The sequence below is a fragment of the Microtus pennsylvanicus genome, chromosome 22, assembly GCF_037038515.1.
Source record: "Microtus pennsylvanicus isolate mMicPen1 chromosome 22, mMicPen1.hap1, whole genome shotgun sequence".
Classification (NCBI taxonomy): Eukaryota; Metazoa; Chordata; class Mammalia; order Rodentia; family Cricetidae; genus Microtus; species Microtus pennsylvanicus.
In genome coordinates this window covers 36,359,066-36,383,570 of record NC_134600.1, presented here as the reverse complement: position 1 = coordinate 36,383,570, position 24,505 = coordinate 36,359,066, and the positions used below count along the sequence as shown (strand labels likewise).

Below are 24,505 nucleotides of genomic sequence, written 5' to 3'. Positions count from 1 at the left end.
TCCAAACAACAGTTGTTTACTGCTTGCTTTAAATGTCCTTGTGGGTATCTGATTGACTGCTGTTTTGAAATTCTTGTCTGCTGACAGTCATTGTTTTGAAATTCCCCTATACCCTAACCAATCCGAGTTAGCTTGTATTCAATAAAACCTAGTGTGTTTGCATCAGGCACCAGCTCTGTGGTGGTTCCGTTTGGGGACTGCGTGTGACAAAGGCACAGCACAGGTATCCACAACTCTGCCATCTCCAAGGAAACGCAGGCTTCAACTTCACAGCTTCATGCAATGACCTCTCTACTAGGCCTGCATTCAGGAACACCCTGTCACATGTCAGGGGCTTTCTTTAGGCTCAGAGGTAAACTCCATAACCCATTTCTTCAATCCTTAACTCTAAACCCACAACCATGTGGCCAAAGCTGCCAAGTTCTGCTGCTTACTGGGGCTAGAACACGGCCCCCTTGTTCAGTTACACATTCAACAGCTTTCTGTCCTTAACTGTAGAAGCTTAGCTATCCTGAAACTTGCTCTGTAGACCAGGCTGGCCTTAAACTCAAGAGATCCACCAGCCTCTGCCTTCCCAGTGCTGTGAGTGAAGGTGTGCACCACCACACCTGCTATAAGCTTTTCTTTAGTTCCTTTTCACAAATTGGAAACTTAGCCGGATGGGATTTTGCCCTGAGATCACCACTCCCTATATTCCATTTCTTAATCATTTTATCTCCTTGAACAATTCTAAAACTACTTTATTATTCTACTCTCTTCTTCAGTGCCAAGAAAGTTTAGGTTTGCACTGGACATGGCAGTGTGTTCCTAGTCTCAGCTACCTGGAAAGCCAAGGCAGAAACATCATCTGAGAAGAGGAGCTCAAGTCAGCCCAGGCAATAGTAAGACTCTACCTCTTAAAAATATAAATGGGGGCAGAAAGAACAATGGCTGTTATTGGAGAGGATCCTGGTTCCATTCCCAGCTTACAACCATATACAACTCCCATTCTAGAGAATCCAATGCTCTCTTCTGAGCTACACAGGCACTAAGCACGCATGTGGTACATATACATATGTGCAGGCACACATCTCAAACACATAAAGCTAAAGAATTTGAGTAAAATAAAAGGACTCAGAGAGCTGCTCACCAGTTAAGAGTACTTGCTTACAGAGGATACAAGTTTGGTTCTCAGCCCCTCCATGGCAGCTCTCAACCATCTCTAACTCCAATTTCAGGGGACCCAACATTTCCTTCTGGCCTCTATAGGCACTAAACACACACATGGTACATATACGTTCATGCAGGTATATACTCATACACATCAAGTCTTTAAAATAATAGTAATAAAATGAAATCTGAAGACTTGTAAAAAGAATGACAATGAATTTTTTAAATTTTTTTTGTTGGTTTCTTGTTTTTCGAGACAGGATTTCTCTGTGTTGCCCCTTACTGTCCTAGAACTCACTCTGTAGACCAGACTGACTTAGAACTCATAAATTATCTGCCTGCCTCTGCCTCGTGAGTCCTGGGATTAAAGGCAAGAACCATCACTGCCCAGCCTTATTCAAGACTTTTTCCCTTCATATGTATACCAGTGTTTACATCCTAAGTTATTGATGCTGTTGTTGTTATCATTATTTTGAGATAGCATCTCAAATGGCCTGATTATTGCTACTATTAATATTATTATTAACATTTACTGTTATTTCATTATTTTGAGACAGAATCTCAGTATACATCTGCGGTAACCTGGAATTCATAAACCAGAATGGTCTCAAAGTCACAAATCCTCTAGACTGTTCTTCCATAATGCTGGGATAAAAAGTGAATGCTACCACACCTGGCTCAGTCCTAAATTATTATAAAACCAAACATGAGACTACTATCGTAGATTTTTACTAGAATAGAAAAAACATGAAGTTACTATACCGTGATCCCTTATTTACCAAACCACAACAACGACAAAAAAAAAAAAAATTCCGCGTGAAACGTACTACTTGGTTTATTTGGTTTTGGTTTTTGGAGACAGGTTTCTCTGTGTAGCCCTGGCTATCCTGGAACTTATTCTATAGATCAGGCTGGCCTTGAACTCAGAGATCCCCCTGCCTCTGCCTCCCAAGTGCTAGGATTGAAGGCATGCACCACTACCTCCTGGTAAAATGTACTACTTTAAAGATTTAGCACTTTTATGTTTATGAATGTGTGCCTGCATGTATACATATGCACCACACACACCTGGTGTCTGAGGAGGTTACAGCAGGTTACAAACTGGGAGCTTACCAAGAGCAGCAAGATCCTTATCTGCTGAGCTACCTCTCAAGCCCCAAACCTACTACAGTTAGTTTTGTTGTTTGTTTGCTCCTTGGTTTGTTTTGTTTTTGTTTGATGGTCATATATATATCTCCCAGGCTGACCTCAAACTTGCTTTGTAGCTGGGACTGGCCTTGAACTCTTGGTCTTCTTGCCCTGACTCTACTTCCCAAGATGGGATTACAAGTGTGTGTCCCCACACACAGCTTAAAAATTTAATTTTAAACTAATATTATACATTAAAAGACCAGTAATTACCAGTTATAACCAAAAGTAAAGTCATAAAAACTTCTGCACAGTCTGGAACCTTCATTTCATCCACATCAGTGATGTCTTTATATTGAGATACCCAAGCAGCCTCTGATGAAAGCATCGAGTCCATTTTTTGAAGAGCAACTAACAGGAAGAAAGAAAGATCATGTCACGGAGTTATAGTCATCCTTAAATTATCAACTTATACTTTTTAGCAATTATTTTTTTCATACAAAATAAATTTGCAATCTCTAACTAATTGCACTATACTTAAAATGTTCTACTTTAGAGTTAAATAAAATACCTTATTCTCCCTCCTCTCAAATCCTCAAAATAGTTACGCTGTCTAGATGTGGTACATCCAAAAACAATCAACAAAAGGTAGAAATAGTATAGAAACAGTATATGCCAAAAATTTATAAAACAGCAATATCCTCTACTGACTCAGTATTTTAACAGGCAGACTGCAATTCCAAAGGAAAAAAAGAAAAAAGAAAAAAAAAACCCTGAGGATTCATGGAAAGAAAAGAAGATTGTCTTTGAAGGTAATTCAATAGATCCTGCCCAAGAAAACAGGCTCCTATAATTCCTGCTCAGAGCTGAAAGAGAAAGAAAAAAACAAAAAAACAAAAAAAAACAAAAAATTTACACACCAAAAACAGACAGATTGCCAGACAGTGGTGGTACATGGTGGTATATGCCTTTAATCCTAACACGTAGGAGGCAAAGGCATATAGATCTCAATGAGTTTGAGGCCAACTTGGTCTACATAGAGAGTCGTAGGCCAGCCAAAGTTGTATAGTGAGACCCTGCCTAAAAATAAAAAAAGGAAGCAAACAAACAAACAAACAAAAAAAAAAAAACAACTGAGACAGCTCTCCCAAAGCAATGGCCACATGAGCACTCACATTTTCTCTCCACAGTCAACCATCTCTGAAAACAGGTTTCCTCTGACAGAATATGCATACAACTGGCAAAAGTGCTAGGATAGCCATGAACACTGTGCAGCTCCCTCTCAAACAACAACACCTCATCCACCAAATGGCAGAAGAGATTGTCATCATAGAGCAGGCAAGGTATATCGGAAGCCAGCTTCTCAAGGACGAGCATCACAAGGCCCCGGGAAAACTCGAGCTGAAAGAAACAGACAGGTATGAGGGATCATGTCCGTCAGATACGTGAACAACTCTAATGAAGCTGAAATGCAAAGGCCTTAGCCTCTTACCCTGGCATTTACTACAGAGCCTGCTTTATCCAATATTGGCTGAATCTTCTCATCCAGAAAGTGAGCATGGTTTCCAATCCATATGAGTACCTGAGTCAAGTACCATTCAGGCTAAGGGAAAAGAAATGGTTTCTATTCTTTATTTACTCTTTAGTTATAAAAATTCTAATTAAGTGCATTTAATTGTAAACAGACAAAAATTAGTTTAAAAAAATCCTATACATAAGACAGTAATTCTTACCCTGCACTTCAAACTCACAAAAGACTTCATAATCAAATGTTTCCCAATATACTCTCAACAAATTCCAATAATGTGGCTTAAATAAGTAAACTCACAAATTTAAAATACCACACTGGAGCCACATATAGCTTGGTAGTATAACATACACTTAGATGTAAAAAGCCTTGGTTTCAACCCCCAATGCCACAAAAAAGAGGAGGAGGGCATAATGACAACAATAATGAAGAAAAGACAGTCAAACACACTTAGAAACCAGCATACGCCCAGCGCACACAAAGCCCTAGTTTCTACAACAAAACAAACAACAGCTCTGTGAGTGAAGGGGCCTGCGAGCAAACCTAGCAACCTGACATGGTAGAGGGCAAGAGCCAACTCGCATAGGCCGCTCCTCTGACCTACACAGGAGAAAGAAATAAAGTGCTGGTTTATTTTACATCCCTCCAAACCTAGCATGATGAGGTACTACAAACAACTAATATCTTTGAAACTGTTGAAATAGCATTTCAAAAAAAGTTTTTGGGAGCCGGGCAGTGGTGGCGCACGCCTTTAATCCCAGCACTTGGGAGGCTGGGGCAGGCGGATCTCTGTGAGTTCGAGACCAGCCTGGTCTACAAGAGCTAGTTCCAGGACAGGCTCCAAAGCCACAGAGAAACCCTGTATTGAAAAACCAAAAAAAAAAAAAAAAAAATTAAGAAAAAAAGTTTTTGGGGGATAGGATCTCATACAGCTTATGCTAAACTCAAACTCTGAGGATGATGAACTTCTGATCTTCTGCTCTACCTCCCTCATTTGAGGATTTCATGTGGTTTATGTGGTGCAGGGGAGCAAACCTAGGTCTTCATGTGAGCTAGGCAAGCATGCTAAATACTTAGAATGAGCTACATCCCCAGATAAGTTTTAAACATGATGTTCTTCAGCTTTCTCTTTTCAAAACATAAAGGGGGAAAGTCAGGTGGTCTACATTAAATATATCTAAGCCTTAAAATGTACCAAGAATTTAAAATTTATATTACATTTTTCCTCTGTGTAGACATGCACATTTGCACGTGTGTGTATGGGGGTACACAGAGACACAGTGTACAGTGGCACTCAGAAGACAACCTTAGTAGTCAGTTCTCTCTTGCCACAGTGTGGGTCCTGGGGATCAAACTCCTGCTGCCAGGCTTGGAGGTATGTATGGCTTCACCCACTAGGCCACCTCACCAGCCCCACATAAAGCACTTTAAATTGTCTTTAGAAAGGATTCTGCAAACATCTCAAGTTTTTCTAGACAAGAACTCAAAAACATACTAAGTTGGGGGTATAACTCAGGGATAGAACACTTGTCTAGCATGTGCAAGGCCCTGAGTTCAGTCCCCAGCACTGAGGAAAAAAAATGCTGTTAATGCCTATGGTGTTCTAAAAGTTGGGCATACAAATAAGGGCAGCATCTAATCTCGAGGATTGTCTCATTTTAGGTCTAGTGACAGTGCACTAACTTCATTAGGATCACACTTTTAAACTAAGCCAACACAACTCAAAATTTTCTTACACCAAATTATATTATTGCCTTTCTACATGTTCGGTTTATGTTATGCCTCATTTACTACTGAGTACTAAATTATTCTGCTATTCCAACAACACTCTATCCAAAAAGAAAACCCATAAAGTACAAACATTAAGTTCATTCATATGACATGTAAATACCTGGAACCCTGCCCCATGCGCTGTATTGGCTGCAGCAAACATCAAGAATAAACAAGACAGTGCCCTTATCCTTGTAAATTATAATTACAGAAAAGCATCAACAGGTGGTCCTGTTCAAAATCAAAAATCTGATGTGGTCCCTCAGTTCAAAAGCTGCTAACAATTTCCTTTAAATTATTCCATCCCTTACTGCCAGGATGCCTCTTCTGCAGCTATGAGTCACTTTGGCACTGGCCTGTCTATTCATCAGCCAATGCACTATCTTGTGGAACTCACAGTTATTTACTCTATGCATCTACAGGAGCGGTCTGTACAGTAAAGTGTGGCATAGATCTGGTTGTAAAGTCTGCTTGCCCAAATGTAAATGTGAGAAATTGGTCAATGTCCCAAAGAGAGCAGCAATTCTGACAACGTGTGAAGGCTACAAAGGGCAGTCATGAGGCAGGTATTTAGCCTTTTAGGGAAAACAGAAACATGTATAGAGACCAGTTTTTAACTTAAACACCCTGGCACAGGTAACATTTAATGAAAACACGGCAAAGGGATATCGTGACACATACATGTAATCCCAGTACTCAGGAGGCAGATGCAAAGGGAGCTCAGTTTGGGGCCAGTCTGGGGTTCTTCTTGGACCATCTCAAAAAGAAAAGAAAAAAGGAAATAGAGAAGCGCACCTTGCTGATGACGTTCGTCTGCCGGCTTCCTCTGAAGTGGTACCTGAATCTCTTCTGAAGGGGAGTCAGCATGATCTGGATGGGCAGGATCACAGAAGGGCATGGAGGAAGAGAATATTTTTCTGGGAGTTGTTTTGGCTCAGTTAATAATTCATCTCTGACACAGTCAAGTCAAGGAAAAAGAATCAAAATCACATTTATACACCTAAGTGTACACACATACATACACACAAAAAAAGTTTCCATCAAATATATTAATACTTAGCAAAAGGTTTAATACAAGTAATGAAAAATCTAACTTTATATTGAATTTAAACCTAAAAAGGTTTATGGGACTGGAGACATGACCCCATGGTTAAGAACACTTGCTGCAGCCAGGCAGTGATGGTGCATGCCTTTAATCCCAGCACTCGGGAAGAAGTGGCAGAAGGATCTCTGTGAGTTCAAGGACAGCCTGATCTACAGAGCTAGTTCCAGGACAGGCTCCAAAGCTACAGAGAAACCTTGTCTCGGAAAACCAAAGGGGGGGTGGGGGAAGGAGAACACTTGTTGCTCTTGCAGAGAATCCAGGCTGGATTCCCAGCACCCACATCATTACTCACAAACATCCTTAACCATAGCATCAGGGCATCTGATGTACTTTTCTGACTTCAACAGGCACAAGGCATGCACATGATACACAGATATTGGCAAAACATTTATACTCACAAAATAAAAAATAAATGAAAATATAAAAGGTTTTTAGAATCAATCAATGGTAAGAAAATCAACTTACACAATCATTTGATTAATACTTTCTAAGGTTTTTTTGTTTCCTATTGCTTATTTGTTTTATTGTTCTAAAAGACCTGTAATGCCAACATTGACCAGTTACTGTGGTGGTTTGAATAAGAATGGCCAACACAGGCTCAAATATTTAAATGTTTGGTCATTAGGAAGGGATACAATTTGACAGGGATTAGGTGTATGGCCTTATTGGAATAGCTGTAGCCTTGGAGGAAGTGTGTCACTAGAGGTGGGCTTTGGGGGTTTCAATCGCTCAGGATAGGCCCAGTGTCTCCCTCTTCCTGCTGTCTAAGCTCCTTCTCCAGCACCATGTTTCCCGCCATGACAACAATGGACTATACCTCTGAAACTAAGTCAGACCCAACTAAAGGGTCTTTATAAGAGTTCCTGTGGCCATGGTGTCTCTTCATGGCAAAAGAACACTGGCTAAGACAGTTGTTGATCTCAGAATTCTTTTTTTACAGCCCTCCCACTCCCAGAAAATTCATTTTTCAAAGAGAATATATATTCTCCAACAAGCACATCAAGTCTAACCCAGGACCCTCGATTTGGCTTATGGACACTTTGAAAACTTTCCCCTGGTACTGGAGATAATTCCACTGCCTCCTTCATACTCTACCACTCTGCCATTTGCCCAGAATGATTTAATCATTAGCCACAAATCTACTACAGGAAGAAGTTTTATCAAGTTTTCCACTCCAACAAAGATACGAGGCTTGAAGTTTCAACAGTTGACAAAACAGGGTCTCCAGGGTACCATACAGCTCAGGCGCACCAGCAGGCCGGCTTATGCCAACAGTCTGAGACTGGGTGTGTGTGATGAACGGCCAATGAAGCTGTGCTAAAATTTCCTCAAAATCACTGTAACAGAAAAGAAACATTATTTCATATGATGCCATTAAATTACCAAATATCCATCAGAAAACAATCACCACAAGATATTTCCTGCCTGGTAAGCTTGTCCTTGAGAATTTTATGCCAGAATTTGACTGTCGCTCTCACGAAACTAAGAAGATGAGTACAAGATGACTCCTGAAGCTTGATGTCAACTTCTGTCATGGTCACCAGGATAGAGGCTGCCTCTGGCACATTATTGGTCATCAGGTATTGCTGAATGTTATCACTGTAAGACAAAGCAGAACATGTGTTAATGAGAGCTTTTAGTGGAATGAGCTAGTTTGTGTGTGTACACCTGTGTGGATGTGTGTGTGTGTGTGTACCTGTCTTTGTGTGTGTGTACACACCTGTGTGAATGTGTGTGTGTGGACCTGTCTGTGTGTGTCTGTGTGTATGTATGTGTGTGGATGTCTGCATGTATATGTGTGCATGTGTGTGTACCTGTCTTTGTGTGTATGTGTTTACACCTGTGTGTGTGTGTGCAGACCTGTCTGTGTGTGTGTATGTGTGTACGTGTGTGTATGTGTGTGTGCAGACCTGTCTGTGTGTGTGTATGTGTGTATACACCTGTGTGGAGACCCCAAGGTGAATGGCAGGTGTCTTTCTCAACCATTCTCCACCTTATCTTTGAGACATGGTCTCTTCATTGAACCTGAATTTCACCAACTCATCTGGAGTCTAGAGTCTGCATTGTCTGTCTGGCCAGCTCCAGGAGTCCTTCTTTCTGTCCCCCACAGCTAGCTTTCTCATGCAGGAGCTGGAGACTGAACTCAGGATATTTATGCTTACACAGAAAGCACTTCACTGATTAAACATCACCCAAATCCCTTGGAACAATTTTAATCTCTAAAAAACTTTCTCAGTCAAGCAGTGGTGGCGCACACCTTTAATCCCAGCTCTTGGGAGGCAGAGGCAGGAAGATCTCTGTAAATTCAAGGCTAGCCTGGTCCACAGAGAGAGTTCCAGGACAACCAGGGCTACACAGAGAAACTCTGTCTCGGAGGGGAAAAAAAAGGAAAAAAGAAAAAAAAACTTTCTCTGTCATCTAAGGAAGAATGAAGCATGGCCGTGAGCTAGCTACTTACTTTATAAGACACTCGCATCTGAAGGAACCCGAGTTCCTTCCTTTACATCCTCTTTATAAGACACTCACATCTGAAGGAACCCGAGTTCCTTCCTTTACATCCTCTTAAAAGCAGCCTGTTCTTCAGATGTCATCTACCTGTCCCTCCCACTCCTCCTGAGAGGACAGATGGGTCACATTTCATGGATAATGTAATTAGCACTGGGACACTGAAGTAAAGTATCCTTCAGTTTTTATATACTTTGCACCATAGTTACCATTTCTACATCCAAAAAAGAAGGTATTCCAAGCTAAGAGCTCATTAAATTAAAATAAAGACCATCATGCTAAAGAAATGTACAAATGTAGCCAGGCACAGCGACACAGCATGTAATCCTTGCACCGTACACTGAGGAAATAGAGGCAGGAGGTTCAGGAATTTATAAGTCATAAGACCTGCCTAGACCTCCAATTAAAAAATGAGGCAGGCACAAGAGTGCACACCTTTAATCTTAGCACCCAGTATGTGGATATCGGTAGATTGTTATAGAATATTAGTTGAAAATGTGTTAATTTGCTTAATGATGCAAAGATGTGCTGCATTCTTTTATGTTGTATTTGTTTAACTCTGTAAAGCTGTGTTACTTTGCCTGTCTAAAACATCAGATTGGTCTAATAAAGAGCTGAACAGCCAATAGGTAGACAGGAAAAAGGATGGGGCATGGCTGGCAGGCAGAGAGAATAAATAAGAGGAGAAATCTGGGAAGAAAAGATCAAGGAATAAAAGAAGAGAGAAGACACCAGGGGCCAGCCACCCAGTTACTCAGCAAGCCACGGAGTAAGAAGTAAAGAAAGGTATATAGGATAGAGAAAGATAAAAGCCCAGAGGCAAGCCGGGCGGTGGTGGCGCACGCCTTTAATCCCAGCACTCGGGAGGCAGAGGCAGGCGGATCTCTGTGAGTTCGAGACCAGCCTGGTCTACAAGAGCTAGTTCCAGGACAGGCTCCAAAAAACCACATAGAAACCCTGCCTCGAAAAATCAAAAAAAAAAAAAAAAAAAAAAAAAAAAAAAAAAAAAAAAGCCCAGAGGCAGACAGGATAATTTTTTAAAAGTTGGATAGAAACAAAGCAACCTAAGGCCATAAGAAAGAATAAGCCTCCATGTGTATTTATTTGGGAGCTGGGTAGCAGGCCCCCAAAACAGAAAAGAAAAAAAAAAAAACCTCAATGACTAGAGCAAATCTCTGTGAGTTTGATGCCAGAAGCCTGGTCTACATAGTAAGTTCCAAGAAGTCAGGATTACATAGTAAGGCTCTGTCTTAAAAATAAAAAGCATCAGGTGGTGGTGGTGCACGCCTTTCAAGCCAGCACTCGAGAAGCAGAGGTAGATAGATCTCTATGAGTTGGAGGCCAACCTAGTCTACAGGCACAAAAGCTACACAGAGAAACCTGTCTCAAAAAAACAATAATAATAATAAAAATAAAATAAACGAAGACAACCAATGTACAATTTGGAAGGGGTGGAGACCATACCGTGAAGCAGAATAATCTCCCCATTTAGGCAGAAACGTTGCTCTGACCAGATAGAATCAACCTGTGGTGTTCACAAAACAGATGTGAACTTTATTTCTCTTTTTATCAAAATAACTTTCTTATTTTTCCCTATTCATAGGTATTTCACTCTATTATTCATCTAATAATAGTGCATTGTTTGGGGGTGGGTATCTGTCTGTTTGTTTTTAGGAAAGGTCTGGCCATGAAGCCCTAAGCTGCTATTGAAGTGAACTTGCTATCCTCTGTCTTGGCCTCCCCAAAACTAAAATGTCATGTTTGAACCATCACATTGGCCAAATTATGTAGTTATTTTTGCTTGCTGTTGTTTTGGAAATCAGGTCTCAGTAAGTATCCTGGGTTTTCTGGAAGTCACTATGTAAACAAAGCTGACCCAAAACACGCAGCAATCTCCCTGCTTCTCATGTTGGGGATTATATGTTAGGCTCACAGTTCTTTTTTAAGCATTTATTTATGTATTCATTCGCTCATTCATTTATTCATTCCTTTACTTATTATTTTGGTTTTTCAAGACAGGATTGATTGATTGATTGATTGACTGATTGATAGATAGTATTGGTTTTTCAAGACAGGATTTGTGTAGCCCTGGCTGTCCTGAAACTCACACTATGGATCAGGCTGGCCTCGAATTTACAGAGATCTGCCTGCCTCTGCCTCCTAGGTATTGGAATTAAAGGTATAAAATACCACCACACAGCCAATTATTTATTTATTCATATTTTATGTTTACAAGTGCTTTGCCTGCATGTATATTATGTGCACCATATGCATACAGTAATAAGAAAAGAAAGAAAAGAAATAGTAGTTTTGATCATGTGTTCAAAACACAATTGCTTGAGCCTTAAATTTTTTTTTTTAACTTTTTAATTTTTTTAGTTTTTCAAGGCAGGGTTTCTCTGTGTAGTCTTGGCTGTCCTAGAACTCTGTAGACCAGACAGGAACTCACAGAGATCCACCTGCCTCACCTCCCAAGCACAGGGATTAAAGGCATGCGTAGCCTTAAATTTTTTTAACTTATTTAGAGTACTTTCTTTCAAACACAATTTAAGCTCCCTGAAAAGTTTATGTTCATTCACAACAGAGCAGACTACTCATTACCATAATGCCATTTTCCTAACAACTAGTAAAAATTATAATCTTTAATTAACTCGATTATTTAACAGCATACACACACTCTCTGAGACAGAGGCTCAAAGGAAGCAATAATTATGATAATAATGCCCACCTACCTTAGCTCTTCGATCTGGGAAACCCACTTAAGGTACGTGAGATGCTGCTCGATCTCTTCTATCTGGCTGATCATGGCACTGAGGTCGTCCATCCAGGGCTGTGCAGTCAGCAAATGGCTGGTGATGGAGCTGAAGAGAGGAGTTTCCTGCTCCAGAAACTGACTAAGAACGTGTCTGGATACTTCTGCATCTTTTAAAGCACTTTGAATTCTTTTAGGGATTTCTGACGAAATTGCAAGTACCTAACAACACACAAAAATATTAGCAATGAGGTAAAATTTTGTTAGTTTAGTCTTTACCAAAATCATGTTCCAAAAGAACTGAAAGTATTAAAAATTTCAAGCTAGCTGGGTACAGTGGTATAAATCTTTAATCTCAACACTCAAAAGGTAGGTGCAGGAAAACCTTGTAAGTTTGAGGCTATGTGTGAGTTTCAGGCCAACCATGGTTATGTAATGAGAGTTTATCTTAAAAACAAAACATAAAAACCCTTTAAACAAAAGGTTTGGTTAGGTGTGCTGGCACACACCTTCCGTCCCAGCACTTGGGAGGTAGAAGTTGAACAATCAGGAATTCAAGGTCAGCCTGTGCTATTTATTGAGTTCTAGGCCACCCTAGATATAAGACTACATCAAAAGAGGACTGGAGAGATGGCTCAGTGGTTAAGAGCACTGGCTGCTCTTCCAGAGGTCCTGAGTTCAATGCCCAATTCTCACAACCATCTGTAATGAGATCTCATACCATCTTCTGGCCTGCAGGCATAAATGCAAGCAGAAATCTGTACACATAATAAATAAATCTTCAAAAGGAAAAAAAAAAGAAAAAGAAACCTCTGAAAAAAGGCCAGGGCCGGATGGTTTCAGTGCAGAAGTCTACCAGAACTTCAAAGAATAGCTAATACCTATACTCCTCAAAGTGTTCCACATAATAGAAACAGAACGAACATTACAAACTCTTTTTATGAGGCTAGTTACCCTGATACTAAAACCACAAGAAAGACAATTACAGACCAATCTCACTCATGAACATAGATGCAAAAATACTCAATAAAATACTGGCAAACTGAATCAAAAAACACATAAAAAAAATCATCCACCATGATCAAGTTGGCTTTATCCCACAGATGCAGGGATTGTTCAACATACGAAAATCTATCAATGTACTCTACCATATAAACAAACTGAAAGAAGAAAAACACATGGTCATCTCATTAGAAACGGAAAAGCATTTGACAAAATCCAACACCCCTTCATGATAAAGGTCTTGGAGAGATCAGGAATACAAGGAACATATCTAAACATAATAAAAGCAACATACAGCAAGCCGACACCAAATTAAATGGTGAGAAACTCAAAGCGATTCCACTAGAATTAGGAACAAGGCAAGGCTGTCCACTCTCTCCATATCCATTCAACATAGTTCTTGAAGTTCTGGCTAGTGCACTAAGACAACAAAAAGAGATCAAGAGGATTCAAATTGGAAAGGGAGAAGTCAAATTTTGGCTATTTTCAGATGATATGATAGTATACATAAGTGACCCCCAAAAACTTTACCAGGGAACTTCTACAGCTGATAAATACCTTCAGTAAAACCATCCTGGGTGAGGTAACCCTGACAGACCCAGAAAGATGAACATGGATACTAGCTGTAAAGCAAAGGATAACGAGCCTATAGTTCATAACCCTAGAGAAGCTAAGTAACAAGGTGAACCCTAAGAAAAACATATATAGATTTCCCCCTGGGAAGGCAAAATAGATAGACAAGATCTCCTGACAAAATTGGGAGAATGGGTGTGGGGGGAGAAGGGAGGGTGGAAGAGGAGAAGGGAAGAAAGGGAGGGGGAAGAGAACTTGAGGGAACGATATAGTAGAGGAGAGAAAAAAAAGGGATATTTTGAGTGAGGGAGCCATTATGGGAATAGCAAGAAACCTGGCTGTAGAGAAATTTCCAGGAATCCGCAAGGATGACCCCAGCAAAGACCCTAAGAAATAATGGAGAGGGTACCCAAACTGACCTGTAGTCAGATTGATGACTATCTTAATGTCACCATAGAACCTTCATTAATCAACTGATAGAAACAGAGGCAGAGACCTGCGGCAGAGCACTGGGCTGAGCTCCCAAAGTCCAGTTGAAGAGTGGGAGGAGTGAGAATATGAGCAAAGAGGTCAAGGCCATGATGGGGACACCCACTGAAACAGTCTACCTGAGCTAATGGGAGCTCACCAACTCCAGCCAGACAGGGAAGGAACCAGCATAGGAATAAACTAGATCCTCTGAATGTGGATGACAGTTGTATGGCTGGAGCAGACTGCAGGGTCACTGGCAATGGCACTAGGATTTATCCCTACTGCTTGTACTGTTTTTTTGGGAACCTATTCTCCTTGGATGGATACCTTGCTCAGCCTAGATATAGTAGGGAGGGCCTTGGACCTTCCTCAAAGCAATGTGCCTTACTCTCTCTGAGGATTGGATGGGGATGTGGGGGGACCAAGGTGAAGGGAATGGGAGGAGGGAGGGAGTGGGAACGGGGATTGGTATGTAAACTGAAAAAAGATAGTGTGTTAAAAACAAAAATAAAAGAAAGAAAAAGAAAAAGGGCTGGAAAGGTAAAAACCAGGCACAGCCCTGTGTCTGTAATCCTCACTCTAGGAGCACAGAGACAGGTAGAACTCTGCCCCAGACCATCTAGCTGAATCAGTAAAGGGACCCTACCTCAAAAAAATATGTGGACAGAGATAGAGATAGACACTGACCTGACATTTGCACACTCATGGAAACATATGCCACATACACACACACACACACAACCACACACACACACACAAAATAACAAGGCTCACTTTCTTTATCCTATAGCAATCAACCCAAAGTGTAAATGCTATATACAGAGACCTCCCAACACACGGCTCCCATGCAAGTATCTGGAACACTTTGAAAGCATACAGCCAGAGATTTCTTGCTTCACTAAGATATTTTCCTTCAAGATAAATGAAGTTGTGATCCAAGCTATATTCATAACACAGTTGGGGATATGTCTCATCAAGTAGAGCACCTACCTAGTATGCGTAAAACTGGGTTAAATTCTCAGTGCCACAGAGGGAAAAATCTTTTAAACTACACAAGGTAGCACATACCTCCAACCTCAACACTTGGGAGAATGAGGCAGGAGGATCAGGAGTTCTATGTCAGTCTCAGCTACATAGGAGTATGAGGCCAGCCTGAGTTACATAAAGCCCTGTCTCACAGCAAACAAACAAAAAACCCAAAATACAGCTGGGTCCCTGTATTTTGCTGAAGCCTTGGATGAGACTAACTGATTTGATAAAAAGATATTTAGGTAACGTCTTTAGAAATGAAATTTATTAAGGGATATTTTTATAGGGGTCAGAAGAGATGGCTCAGTAGTTAATTGTATATATTTCTCCTCCAGAGAACGCAAGTTCTTTGCCCAGAACCCACAATGGACTGAAGCCTCTAGCTATGGGGGCACCTGCACTTATGCATATAACCCAACCCCAATCACGTAATTAAAATAAACAGGTTTTATTTATTTATTTATTTATTTTTTGGCCGTGATGAAACATTTTTATTTTTGGTATGCCATTTAAACATTAACTGTTTTTTGGGGGGGGGGGATGGAGTGGGAGGAGGGGGAGAGGAATGGGGGGCGGGGAAGAGGAATGGGAGGAGGGGGAGAGGAGGGGGAGGGAAATGGGAGGCAGGGAGGAGGCGGAAATTTTTTCAAAAAAATAAAAATAAAAAAAGAAGCTACACCTATAAAGTTTAAAAAAAATAAACAGTTTTAAAATGTTTTTATCATATATGAGAAACATAAATCAATATTAGACATCAAAAAGCAAGGTTTGATGACTAATATTTTATTTTATTTTGAGATAGTCTCATATCTACTAGGCTGGTCTTGAATTTCTGGGCATTCTCCTTCCATCTTAGGTGTTCTGGGATTACAGGTCAAAACCATGTGACCACACCCAGTACTACACAGAATTTCATAGCATTTCAACTTAGTCAGCCCTGATTAGCACACTCAACCCAACTAGCAATAGAACAAAGATACAACATCTGCCCTTAAGTATGAAAGAGACACATAATCATACAAAAAAGTGAAGTTAGTGCAATAAAACAAAGTGGGCGTAGTTTCACCCTTAGTCCCAGCACTTGGGAGTTACAGGCAGATGGAATCTTGTGAGTTCCAGGTTAGCCAGTGCTAGAGCGATGCCTTGTTAACAACACACCAGGAGCTTGTAGAAACACTAATGTAGCACTCCTGAAACCTGAGCATGCACAAAAATCGCCTAGAGATCTTATTCTAAATGAAAGACTCTAACTCAAAGTAAGAAGAAAGAACAGCCTGGACAGGAGAGAAAGACCAGATCACAGGTAACGGGAGAACATACTGTACAACAGTTAGAGTCCACTAGATGTTTTAAATAAAGGAAATTCACAGTGTAGAAAGCAGGAATAGGAAAGTAACAAGGGAACTCAGATGACTGGAGGTGGTTCATCAACCGAGGGAGGGGAAGCATCAGACTCCTAGGCTACAGACCTGAGCTGGTTGGGTTTTTGTCAAACTGACACAAGATAGAGTCACTGAAAAGATGGAACTTCTGCTGAGAAAATGCTTCCAAAACATAGGCTTTTAGGGTGGTCTGTGGGCATGATCTTGATTAATGATTGATGTGGAAGATCACAGCACACTAAAGGTAGTGCCACCCCTGGTCAGGTGGTCCTTAGTTATACAAAAATCAAGCTGAGCAAGCCATGAAAAGCAAGCCAATAAGCATTGTTTTCCCATGGTCTCTGTACTAGTTCCTGTCTTGAGTTCTTGCTTTGACTTCCCTCAATGATAGACCATGACATGGAAGTGTAAGCCAAAAATATCTCTTTCCTCCACAAGTTGCTTTTTTTTTTTTTTGGTCACTGTGTTTTATCACAGAACTAAAAATCGAGACCTGAGTGATAAACAGAGGGCCGTGCTATCAGTCACAGATGAGAGACAGAGGAGAACAGTTTCAGGGTTAGCAATAGACTTCAGCAAAAATATCTGTGGTAATCAAGCTTGATCACAAGGTAAAAGAGTTAACGGCAAACTAGAAAATGGAGACTGATAATAAAGACTTTTTAAAAACCCTGAGCCAAATGAATGAATAAATGCCTACTAAAAAATGAAGGGAATAGTTTTGGTTTTGGTTTTTGGCTTTTTTGGGGGGGGGGTATAGGAAGACCTATATTTATCTACTGAAAAGACAGGACTGGTAGTGAAGCAAAGGATCGAATTCTAAGAGCAAGTTAAGACCACTGGTTGCCAAGGTGCTAGGAAAAAGCTAGGGTGTAAGGCTGCATTAGTATTAGCTCCTGCTGGAAGGCTTATGTAGGGCAGGCACAATATCATTGACAGAAGAAATGAGGTAAGGAGAGAACCAGGATCAGAGAATATATGCAAAGTACAATGATATATATGTATGAAAATGTCATAATGAAACCTATTTATACACTGTGGTGGTGTGAGTAGGTATGGTCCCCACAGAATCATGTTTGAATGTTTAGCCCATAGGGAGTGGCATTATTAGGAGGAAGTATGTCGTCGTCGGGGTGGGTTCTGAGGTCTTATACGCTCAAACTATACATGGTTGCTTCTACTACCTGCAGATCAAGATGGAGAACTCTCAGCTCCTTCTCCAGCACCATGTCTGCCAGCAAGCCACCATGTGCTGTCATGATGATAATGAACTACCTCTGAAACTGTAAGCCAGACACAATTAAATGCTTTCCTTTATAAGAGTTACCATGGTCATGGTGTCTCTCCATAGCAATAGAAACTCTAAAAAGGCATACACTAAGAACATTAATGATATATTTTTAAAGACCAGAGGTAGCAGCTAGTAGTAAGGTTGATCACCCAAGTGTGATTTCTGCAACCCATGAAAAGGTTCCATGGTTTCTGCATCAGTTCCTGCTTGGGAGAGTGCTTGCCTAGTATGGATGAAGCCCTGAGTTTGATCCCTGGGAACACAACGTGGTGGTGCACGTTGAAAATCCTAGTACTCCAGAAGTGGAAGGAGGAAGGTCAAAAGTTCAAGGCCATTCTCTGCTACACAACTTATTAAATGCTCACCTAGAATCCTTTAGTGGTAAACAAAAAATTAGTTTACCTCTGAAAGGTAAAAATGATAACAAATAAAGTGTTAAATTAATACATGGTGGGTGTTTCAATTTTCTATTAGAGAAAACGATATGGCAGAACAGCCACATAGGGTAGTCTCTTCGGGAAAATTCAGAAGGATGATGAGGTAGCAACAAAATCTGTAAGGTAAGGCTGAAGACAGTCATGGAAGCAGGCCACAAATTTGGCCATCTTTGAATGACTCAGCAGAACTCTGAAGGAATGGAAAAGCTGATCAGACCACACATAAAGATTAGTAGTAGCTGTGATAGGAAAGCAGGAAACTGTGGAAGCCTAACTCAGTTCACGGGACTGGAAGAAAATAAAGCCACGCCACACCCACATATTCAGAGTTTGCTTAATCTAATTTCTTTTTTCTTTTTTTTTAAAAATATTTATTTATTTATTTCTTATGTATACAATATTCTGTCTGTGTGTATGCCTGCAGTCCAGAAGAGGGCACCAGACCTCACAGATGGTTGTGAGCCACCATGTGGTTGCTGGGAATTGAACTCAGGACCTTTGGAAGAGCAGGCAACGCTCTTAACCGCTGAGCCATCTCTCCAGCCCCCCTAACTAATTTCTTATATTATAAAATCTTTCCTCTTTGATAGAGTACTACAACTATGAAGACTTACTTATCTAGCTTAAGATTATTTTCATTGGGTTTTTAAAAATAAAGTACTATGTCCATAGTAAAATGAAACCTCAATAATACATAAATGCATGAGGAAAATCACCTTTCAACCAACACTCACAAACAGACATTGTTAAAAATTCTCTTTCAGTTTTTTGTTTTGTTATTTTTCATGGAATCCAGAATGATCTATAATCATTACGTAGAGGAGGTTGGCCTTGAACTCCTGATACACTGGCCTCCGCTCTCTAAGTGCTGAGGTTATCATGTGCTGCCAACACACCCAGCAACCACCGTACATTACACATGCTTCCTTCTTCTGTGTGCATTTATAAAAACTTGGAATGATACTGCTTAACCATTTTTGTACATTCTGAATTATTAACCTGTTCTAGAAGGTATAAAATGAAAATGATAATTAAAGCCTATCAGTCAAATTGTTCTCCATCATGAACATCTTCAAACGCATGGCATGCAGCACGCATAACACTGTCACATTCTGTTTCAATGAATACAGTTACCAAAACTTCACTGGGATTAGTACTTACCTGTTCTTGTAACTTCATTTTATTTTCTGTCATCTGTTCTATGAGTTTGCCAAGTTTCTTTAAAGATTTCAGGTCACTTCCCACTTCCTTTTCTATGAATGCAGACACATTCAGGGGAAGCTCATCGTTATCTCTACCTTGCATGGGTTGTTCGCTTCCAACAAGAGCTGCAATGTTCATGCCACCTACAGAGAGGAAAAGCAACTACTCACATCACTGTGTTACAGGAATTACAAAAGCATAAGCTGCATCAGCTCTTTTTGTTTGTTTGTTTGTTTTTGTTTTTGTTTTTCGAGACAGGGTTTCTCTGTGGTTTTGGAGCCTGTCCTGGAACTAGCTCTTGTAGACCAGTCTGGTCTCGAACTCACAGAGATCCGCCTGCCTCTGCCTCCCGAGTGCTGGGATTAAAGGCGTGCGCCACCACCACCCGGCTGCTGCATCAGCTCTTTAAAAAAAAATTGTTATGGGTGTGTATGTGTGTATGCGTGCATATTTTGGTTTAGAGTTTTTGTTTTTGAGATAGGGTCTCTGTAGCCTGGCAGGCCTTGAACTCTCTATACAGCTAGAAATCAATGTCTGATCCTCCTGACTCCACATTCCAAGTCTTTGCTGAAATTATAGGTGCCCCACTACACAGTATTATGCAGTTTTGGGTACTGAACCTAGAGCACTGAGCGTGCTAAGCAAGCACTCTATCATATCTAAATGAAGATATGCCTAAGTGAAAAATGTGTACGAGATACTGTTCAAATATTTATGTATAGAGTAACAGAATATACCAGACCAAGGCTAGCACTCCAGGGGCTGAAGGAGAACAAATACAAATTCAAGGCCAGGTTGAACTATATAGTGAACTGTGTCTCAAACCCCCCCCCACAAAAAAAATAACTTGATGTCCTAAGTTTGATGCCCAGGACGTACACGGTAGAAGACAGCTAACTCTCACAAGCTGTCCTCTGATCACCACACAAACACCGTAGCACACACGTGCCTATGTACACACACACACTAAATAAAATGCAATAAAAATTTTATTTATACAAAAGGAGGATCAGATCATTTGCAGCAAATGAGAAGCAAGAAACCACTGATAGGAGAAATAAAACAAGGATAAGACTTAACTTCCAAACTATAAATAAGTAATAATGTATACCCCAGTCTATAAAGGTTGAAAATGAGACTAAAATCATATTTCCTGTCTTTTAATTCAAAACTATTTTTATTCTCTTATCCATATATGAACAGCTATTTTTTCTGTCTGTATCTCAACTTTAATATTTGACATATGTTAGCCACAATAATAACTAATACATTAAAATATAATTATCTGTGGCTAGGGATGAGATTCCATTGGTAAAATGATACCGAATGTGATGGCACATGCCTGTAATGGAGAAGTGGGGGGAGGAAGATGGGAAGTTCAGAGGCATCCACAGCGACATAGCAAGTTTAAAACCAGCCTGGGATACATAAGACACATCCAACTGCGATCATGTCCTGACTGCTTAATATCTTCTTGAGAACTTCTCATAAATATAACAAATGAGTTGTACAGAGTATATTTGACAGAAGTAGGTTTCTGTTTCCTGGGTGGTCAATTTAACCTTTACTTTATTTATTTATTTATTTATTTTGGTTTTTCGAGACAGGGTTTCTCTGTAGCTTTGGTGCCTGTCCTGGAACTAGCTCTTGTAGACCACCAGGCTGGCCTCGAACTCCCAGAGATCCGCCTGCCTCTGCCTCCCGAGTGCTGGGATTAAAGGCATGCGCCACCACTGCCCGGCTTAACCTTCACTTTAAACGACAAAAATTACAACCATATTTAAATATGGCATACTATATTCTTAAGCACATCTCCTTCAAAATTATAAATAAGGATTTTTTTATTATCTATTTATGTTTATTTGCTTTTGAGAAAGCTCTCGGATATCCTGAGCTGGTCTCAAATTTGCTTATCTAGTCAAGGATGACTTTGACTTTCAATTTCTAATCCTTGTGTCTCCATCTCTTGGGTGCTAGGATTACAGGCATGCAGCATACTTGGTTTTATTTTGGTTTCTTAAGGTAGGATCTATGGGCTGGAGAATAACTATTGTTGCTTTTGCAGAAGACCAGGGTTTGATTCCCAGCACCCACACAACAGCTTAGAACCATCTTAACTTCAGTTCCCAAGGATCTGAAGTCCTCTTCTGGCTTCTTCTGGCACCAGAGAAGCATATGGTGCACAGACATACATGCAAGCAAGACACCATAAAAATTAAAAAAAATAAATCAATTTAAATTTTAAAAAGGAGTCTAGGCTTAATTATATTTCACAAATCTAAAAAATAAAGATCTAAAAACAAAGAGATAGGCTCTAAATCTGTGACCTAGACTGGTCTCCAAATCATGGCAATCCTCCTGCCTCAATCTCCTAAGAAATGGGATTTCAGACATGAGCCAGCACACCTGACTCCTTTTATTTCTTATAAAGAGCATTCAGCATTGCACAGCAGATGGTTGAGTCACTGGCTACACAACAAAGTCCTTAATGCAATAATTTGTACCTGACATTCTAAAATGACAGATCAGTTATGTCAAGGGTCAAGGCATCTGAGTGGGATTTTTCAAGACAGGGTTTCTCTGTGTGGCAGTTCTGGCTGTCCTGGAAATCCCTTCTTAGATCAGGATGGCCTCGAACTCCACCTGCCTCTACTTCCTGAGTGCTGGAATTAAAGCAGTGTGCTACCACTGCCCGGCAACTTTCAGAGATTTTATTTTCATGTATACAGGTGTTTTGACTTCATGTATGACTGTGTAGCACATTCATCCAATGAACATAGAGGCCAGACACAGGCCAGAAGCAGGCATTGGATCCCCTAGAACTATAGTTATAAGTAGTTGTTAGCCACCCTGTGGGTGCTGGGAATGGAACCCAGCTGGAAGAGCAGTGAATTCTCTTAACAACTAAGCCCATTTTGTTTGTTTTTGTTTGTTTGTTTGTGTGGTGGTGCCTAAGTTCAAATCCACGGCTGCCAAAGTGCTAGGCAAGAACTCTGCCACTGTAATAAATACTTCCCAGACAATTTCTGCTTTTTAAAAAGGATTTGTTCATTTAACTGATGTACACATATGTTTGCTTCCCTGAGACCTACAAGGTGAGAACAGGGGATTTAAACTCCTGAAACTAAAGACTAAGCTGCCACCTGTGTTCTGGGAACTGAACAAGGTACTCTGTAAAAGCAGCAAGCACTCTGAAGCAACAAGCCATCTTTCCAGATCCAAGAAAAAGGGGGAGGGGGCTTAACAGTAGCCAATAGCAAGGTCAGAACTTCCTCCTAGGACACGGTGACATGGGCACCCTCAGTCTGCTTGTCAAGTCATTGAACTGAACTCTTACCACACTAAAAAAGCTATTGCATGCTCTTTTGCTTCCTCTTAAAAAAAAAAAAAAGGAAAAAAGGTCCTGAAGAGATTGGGAATATGACACCTGGGAAACAGAGACATGAGGGACAAAACCAGCCCCTGAAGAGTACTGGATTTCGAATAACCTGCTATGCTTATCTCATTAAAGTAAAAGGATAAATATCCACATCTCTGACATGTTTCCTTGCCCTAGGTAGGAAATGAGGTACCAGATCTTTTCCTTATCCCCTATCCCGACCACGATCCAGGACCTAAGTTGTGTTCTACCTGAAGTAAATTTCAATTACAAATTTACTGAAAGTAAAAGTATAATTAAGCAATTATCTAACCTCTTTCTTGAGCCCAGCAACAGTGACCCACATTACTCCCTCCAAATACCTGATATCAGGCTGCTGTGTCATTAAAATGACAGGCCCCAGTAAAGTCATACTTGACAGGACACTAGGTAGGAGTCTCAAGAGTGCTCTCTCTATATCTTACAATCTTAAAGAGACAAAAGTCCATGTGCAAAGATAACTAGTATTTATTACTATTAACACATTGTACAGAAGAAAATACTTCATTTAAAAGATAACAGGCTAAGAAACCTCTTTTGCAGAGCCTGAAAGAGTTTGCTGGGAAGGGCAGCCAGGCAAAAAGAACTAAGGGTTTGAAGCCTGCTTACTTTTCTCCTTTGTGTTCTTCATTTCGTCACCGCTTTCGGGGCAGCACTGGCAGAAAAATAGGTATGGCGAACAAGTTAGATTCAAGTGGAGTGCACACAGGGCTCCAAAAGGTCACCTACTGGAGGAGAGGTCCTAAGCGCGTATCCTAGGGGTACTTCTGACCACCTCCCTGATGCCACCACTGCCACCTTCCCAGAAATCTGGACCACCTCGCCAGGCTCCCAATTACCCTACCAGGACACTGTGTCCACCTTCCCGCCAACTCTCAAAACTGTCATCTTCCTGGAACACTCCACTGTGACTACTTCCCCGGGGGAGCCCCTAACTGCCTCGGACCGTGGGAACCACCTTCACAGGCTCCCAGGTTAACTTAGCGGGGATAATCCCCCTACGGAGGTCTGTGCCACCTCACAGGGTCACCAGTGTCCCTTCCCCGGGTTTCCAGGGACACCTCACCGGGGCTGCCGACACCCTGCCTATCTCGCCAGCTGGAAGCATCCTGCCTCCGCGCGAGTCCTCGATTCCATTCGCCGCCAGCCTGGCTTACAGAGTCCGGTAAGGGCACCCACGGACGGGCAAAACAACCACATCAGCCTCCAGGGAGGCCAGACTGAGCGCCACCTCGGCTTCCTTTCGCCGTCTCTCTGGTTCCGTTCTCTCGGCTAGAGAGACCTATCTGCGTCGCCGCAGTCTGTTCCGTGGCGCCACCTCCTGGTTGACCGTCACATCGACAGCTCATGGAACCCGGTGGCCCTACTACTTCCCAGCCCTGCAGAGGAAAGCATCCTCGCTGTGGCAGAGCTCCCTCCACTTCTATGGAATTAATAAAAACAGAATTCAGCCCTCACTTGGTGACCCACACTTGTAATCCCGCCATTTGGGAGGTAAGGAAGGCATGAGGATCAGAAGTTCAAAGTCAGCTCCAGCTACTGAGTTCAAAGATGCCCTTAAGTACATGAGATAATGGAACTTGAAAATAGTTCTCCTTCCATGCCATAGATTTTATGTGAATCTGTAAGTTTATTATAAATATCTAGACAATATCCTGATGTTCTGAAAATGAGAGTGAGCATGGTGGCCATAAGAAGCAAAGTAGGTTACTTGGTTTGGCATGAATTTACCAATGAATGCCAGTATCTCGATATTTATTTA

General features: G+C 41.0%; 1 protein-coding gene across 1 annotated transcript in view; it reads right to left on the bottom strand.

The window, feature by feature from the left end:
• Rint1 (RAD50 interactor 1) overlaps positions 1-24,011 on the bottom strand; it is a 38,466-nt gene extending 14,455 nt beyond the window's left edge. The window contains exons 1-10 of the mRNA XM_075955941.1: positions 23,810-24,011; positions 23,353-23,398; positions 19,284-19,468; positions 11,918-12,159; positions 8,106-8,279; positions 7,868-8,017; positions 6,371-6,527; positions 3,770-3,880; positions 3,453-3,678; positions 2,551-2,688 (exon numbers count right to left, since the gene is read on the bottom strand). Coding sequence (XP_075812056.1) covers positions 2,551-2,688; positions 3,453-3,678; positions 3,770-3,880; positions 6,371-6,527; positions 7,868-8,017; positions 8,106-8,279; positions 11,918-12,159; positions 19,284-19,468; positions 23,353-23,398; positions 23,810-23,851 — 1,471 coding nt within the window. The 5' untranslated portion in view covers positions 23,852-24,011. The remainder of the gene's footprint in view (positions 1-2,550; positions 2,689-3,452; positions 3,679-3,769; positions 3,881-6,370; positions 6,528-7,867; positions 8,018-8,105; positions 8,280-11,917; positions 12,160-19,283; positions 19,469-23,352; positions 23,399-23,809) is intronic.
• Positions 24,012-24,505: the final 494 nt, after the last annotated feature.